At 52.3% G+C, this 5,470-nt stretch overlaps 1 protein-coding gene across 1 annotated transcript in view; it reads left to right on the forward strand.

Annotated features, from left to right (window-relative positions):
• The first annotated feature begins 2,519 nt into the window (after positions 1-2,519).
• The window catches only part of EIF2B3 (eukaryotic translation initiation factor 2B subunit gamma), a 114,508-nt gene continuing 111,557 nt past the window's right edge, over positions 2,520-5,470 (forward strand). The window contains exon 1 of the mRNA XM_006015791.3: positions 2,520-2,674. Coding sequence (XP_006015853.1) covers positions 2,527-2,674 — 148 coding nt within the window. The 5' untranslated portion in view covers positions 2,520-2,526. The remainder of the gene's footprint in view (positions 2,675-5,470) is intronic.

Raw genomic sequence — 5,470 nt, forward strand, 5'->3', positions numbered from 1 at the left:
GCACCTGGCCGCGGCTCCGGTTTATTCGTCACGGGAGGTGATGCTGCGCCGCCGCCCGGGTGCCGGACTCCTGATAATTCGTCACTTCGGAGAACTCGCCGCTTCCTTCAGACGAATTAACCGGAATTCACCGCATTTAGATGCACACAAGTGTGTGTGCGTGTGTAGACACACACATGTGCGTGCTTGCATACACGTACACATGTATATATGCACAAACACACATATTCACGGTCATTTAGCTGTACACGTTTGTGTGTATAATGTGCACGTGTGTATGTATATACACATGCATGCACACACATATGCACAAACACATGCATGTGCATTTAGATGCACACGTGTATAATGTGCATGTGTGTATGTATATACACATGCATGCACACATGCACAAACACACATGCACGTGCATTTAGATGCACACGTGTGTATAATGTGCACGTGTGTGTATATGCACATGCGTGCGTGTGTATAATGTGCATGTGTGTGTGTATATACACACACATGCGTGCGTGTGTATAATGTGCATGTGTGTGTGTATATACACACACATGCGTGCGTGTGTATAATGTGCATGTGTGTGTATATACACACACATGCGTGCGCGTGTGTATAATGTGCACGTGTGTGTATATACACACATGCACACGTGTATATATGCACAAATGCATGTGCATTTAGATTCATGTGTGTGTAATATGCACACGTGTATGTATATATACATGCACGCACACTCATACACGTGTATATATTTACAAACATAGGCGCACACATTTAGATGTGTGCGTATGTGCGTGCATGTGCTCACAGACACACACACACACACACGTATGTGTATACATGGCACAAGCTTCCATGGACCCAAGGTCACTTCATCAGGTACAGCAGACGGCCGTGCAGAAAGCGCAAGTGCTGAGAGATTCATAGATTTCACAGACATTCGGGCTGGAAGGGACCTTGCAGATCATCGAGCCCAGCCCCCGCCCCACGGGGCAGGAAGCCAACGGGGGTCAAAGGATCCCAGCAAGATAAGCATCCAAGCGTTTCTTGAATGAATGCAGAGTAGGTGCCTGCACCACTTCTGGGGGGAGTCTATTCCAGGCTTTGGGGGCTCGGACAGTAAAGACATTTTTCCTTATGTCCGGCCTAAAACGGTCACGGAGGAGTTTGTGACCACTGGTCCCTGTCATCCCTTGGGGTGCTCTGGTGAACAGACGTTCCCCCAGATCCTGATGCACACCCCCGATGTACTTATAATCAGCCACCAGGTCCCTCCAAGCCTGCATTTTTCCAGGCTGAAGAGTCCCCTGGCTCTCAGCCTCTCTTCATAAGGCCTGTTCTCCTGACCTCTGATCATGCGCGTGGCTCTCCTCTGCACTCTCTCAAGCCTCTCCACATCCTTCTTGAATTGCGGAGCCCAGAACTGGACGTAGCACTCCAGCTGCAGCCTCACCAAGGCCAAGTACAAGGGGAGAATGATGTCCCGGGATTTGCTTGAGAAGCATCTATGGATGCAAGCCAGCATTTTGTTTGCTTTACCAGCTGCGACATCGCATTGGTGGCTCATGTTCATCTTGTGGTCAACCCTGACCCCCAAGTCTCTTTCAGCCGTGGTGCTAGCGAGCGTAGCACTGCCAAGCCTATAAGCATGTTGCGGGTTTTTTTTCCCCGAGGAGGAGTACCTTGCATTTTTCGGTATTGAATGTCATCAGGTTTGTATTCGCCCACTTACTAAGCTCATGCAAGTCAGCCTGGATCACTAGCCTGTCCTCAGTTGTGGACTCTGTGCCCCCAAAGTTTAGTGTCATCGGCAAACTTAGCCAGTGCACTTCTGACACCAATGTCCACATCGTTGATAAAGATGTTGAAGAGAACCAGTCCAAGGACAGAGCCTTGGGGGATGCCACTGGTCTCGGAGCACCATAACGACTCGCTAAGGGTGCCACGGGGAGCTCCTCGCCATCAGCACTGTTGGCTGTGTAGAGGCTTACACGCAATTCACACAATAAACCAGAGGTTTCAAGTCGGGATCCAGAGTGTTGAAGAACTGTTCTGCCCTGCTGTGGGCCTGCCCCGTTCTTCGCCACACAAGAATTGCTCTAGTATTTTTCTGTGGTCAAAAAACAAATGGAAGTTAAAAGCTGGCATTTTGTGAGGGGGCTGGAGTCTGAAAAGGGGGAGAGCCACTAACTCATCAGCCAAGTGTCATGGCAGTGGGGCCTTGCAGGTGGGAAATTGGGCTGTTAGCGTTACGCCCTTTAATGGCACATTTATACGTGGAGTAAACTGCCTGCCATTTCATCGTGCGTCTCAGTGTTCTTGGCCTTCATTTCTCATATTCGAGCACCTGGAGGCTCCCTGGTGAAATCTGCAGGGACAGAAACAGTGACTGGGATTTGTCGAGCTTGCATTCAGGTGATGCCCTTTGACCTGAAACGTTGTGATGTAATGCGGGTGACTGAAGTAGGGGGAAGCATGTTCCCTGGGGTTAAGACTGCCCTGTGCTTGCCGTTTCAGGTTGCAAAGATGGAGTTTCAGGCAGTGGTGATGGCAGCCGGCGGCGGATCGCGGATGATGGACCTGACCTCCAGCATCGCCAAGCCCCTGCTGCCAGTAGGCAACAAGCCTTTGATCTGGTACCCGCTAAATTTGTTAGAGCGGGTTGGATTTGAAGGTGAGGAATTGCCAGTTGCTAAACAGTAGAGGTTGGGACCGGCTGTAGTTCTCTGCACAATACAGCATTTCTTGTGCCTTTTTCTGCTCTGCTTTAAAACATACTGCCCCTTCCCTTGGGAGACTGGTCTGCAACCCAGCGAATATCACCTGCAGTAGTTCTTCCCTGGTATTCAGCCTAGATTTTCCTTCCCTTCCTTTCACCTCATTAAACCTCTTGCTAAATCCCCTTCCTTCTTGTTGTGACCATTCTTTGACTCCTTTTCAACAGTAATTTCCTCTTTCCTTACTTCCTTGCTCCACTTAATCATTTAAGTTCTAGCATTGGTCTCCGAAACCTTGTATGTGGACATAAAATTGGCACTCACCTCCTGCTTGCTGCTCCCCCGTTTGTATGTCTGGTGATCACGTGAGTCCTTTTTGCCCCTGTATCTTGCTAGGAGCTTGCTTTGAAGCGTTGGCCCACGTGACCCCTACGTCTGTTTCAGTGGTTATGTTCCAGGATGTGTCCCCCCTCCTCTCTTGTGTTTCCCCCACCCCATCCCTTTCCATAGGTATGTCATATATTCTTTGTTGATGCATCATCTTGCATTTGGTTGCATTGACTCACGTTTTATTTGAATGTGCCTAACCCACCAAGTGATGTACAGGCAACCCCAGCTTAGCGCTCTTAATTGGTTCCGGAAAAACCGAGCGCTAAGCAAAACCCATTTTCCCATAGGCTTTAATGTAAATAAATATAATTGATTCCTGCGCACCTGCCGCTTCCGGCAAGGCACTGCATGGGCTCTGCCAGGGAAAGTATCGCTCCTCCCGGCCTCGTTGCTCTGCCGCCGTGATGGCCCCTGCCGGCCTGCACCCACTGGCCACACACCTGTGTGTGGCCCCAGCCACCCTGCTTACAGGGCCTGAGTTGGGGACCCGCCCACCCAGGGATTAACGGTGAGCAGTAGGGCTCCGGCAGGTGAGTGCGTGACCGGAGCAGAACGGGTCATGGGCTGCAGGCTGGGGTCGGGGAGGCTCCATGGGCTTGGCTCCACTGTGGTCTAGGGCAGGAGACACTGTACACATGTCCTTGAGCAGTGGCTCGCACTGGCCCAGGCCCCACACTCCTGCCGGCCCTGACCTCGGGCACCGCGTTCCTGCAGCCCTGCCGGCCCTGGCCCTGGGCACCAGCCCGGGCCCTGTGCCCATGCCTCCCCCGCTCTTTCTCGCCACTACTGCCACTCCTCCCTGCCTGCTGGCAGGGACCCCAGGCTCCTGCCACCCCACTCGGGGCCCCACCAGCCCAGGCTCCATGCTTACACTGCCTGGCTCCCCACCTGCCCGTTCTCGCCACTGCTTCTCCCCACCCACTCCAGCACCATGTGCCGGAGCGCACCCTGGGCTCCTGCCACCCCACCCTGGGCCCTGCCAGCTGCCACTCACCATTTCACTCGACACCGCTACCACCATTGCTGCCGCCACTTTTTCCCCTCCCCGTGCGTGCAGAGCGTTATGACGAAACTGCTAAGCGCTAAGTGAAACCAAGTAGGTATTTTTAATGAGCACTATAGCAAAACCGCAGTAAGTGAAACCCCATTAAGCAGGGGTTGCCTGTACACTTCCCTGCATGACTGACTTGTTGTCTTGCCAGTCCCCACAAGTCTGATGTGTTGTGAATTTGGTGAGTGGTGATTTTTTTACTTTTACTTTCAGACCATTGATAAAAATGTCAAGTAGGCTTTGGCCTTGCCCTGACCCCGGGTAACTTCTCCAGAAATATCAACCCTCACCTTCCCCCACCTTTACTTCCCCTTGTTACTTTTGGGGCATGTCTGCACTTTGGTGGCAGCAACTCTCTTGTGCACATCCTACTCAGCCAGACCTGGAAATATACTGGGGAGGCCTGTCTTGGGTTATCACCAGCAGCCGTGCTGTGAGGTCTGGAAACCAAGGTCTTGAGAACAGACACGGGGATATACCTTGAGCTACCTCAGTGCTGCAATTCTGTCATTTGGGAGAGGGGGGGCTCAGGCATGCCAGGAGTACCCCTTCCAGGACACTGTGTCAGCATAGTTCACCCCATACTGGTGAACAAGTTAAGAGGCTGTGACTTGGATGACTGCACGGTCCGGTGGGTGGCCAATTGGCTAGAGGGGTGCATCCAGAGAGTCGTGGTGGATGGCTTGGTATCGACCTGGAAGGGTGTGGGCAGTGGGGTCCCGCAGGGCTCGGTCCTTGGACCGATACTCTTCAATGTCTTCATCAGCGACTTGGACGAGGGAGTGAAGTGTACTCTGTCCAAGTTTGCAGATGACACAAAAGTGTGGGGAGAAGTGGACACGTCGGAGGGCAGGGAACAGCTGCAAGCAGACCTGGACAGGTTGGACAAGTGGGCAGAAAACAACAGAATGCAGTTCAACAAGGAGAAATGCAAAGTGCTGCACCTAGGGAGGAAAAATGTCCAGCATACCTACTGCCTAGGCAGTGACCTGCTTGGAGGCACGGAAGTGGAAAGGGATGTTGGAGTCCTAGTGGACTCCAAGATGAACATGAGTCGGCAGTGCGACGAAGTCATCAGAAAAGCCAATGGCACTTTATCATGCATCAGCAGATGCATGACGAATAGATCCAAGGAGGTGATACTTCCCCTCTATCGGGCGCTGGTCAGACCGCAGTTGGAGTACTACGTGCAGTTCTGGGCGCCGCGCTTCAAGAGGGATGTGGATAACCTGGAGAGGGTCCAGAGAAGGGCCACTCGAATGGTTAAGGACCTACAGACCAAGCCTTACGAGGAGAGACTAGAGAAACTGGA

This window comes from Alligator sinensis, unplaced genomic scaffold, assembly GCF_000455745.1.
Source record: "Alligator sinensis unplaced genomic scaffold, ASM45574v1 scaffold781_1, whole genome shotgun sequence".
NCBI classification, from domain to species: Eukaryota; Metazoa; Chordata; order Crocodylia; family Alligatoridae; genus Alligator; species Alligator sinensis.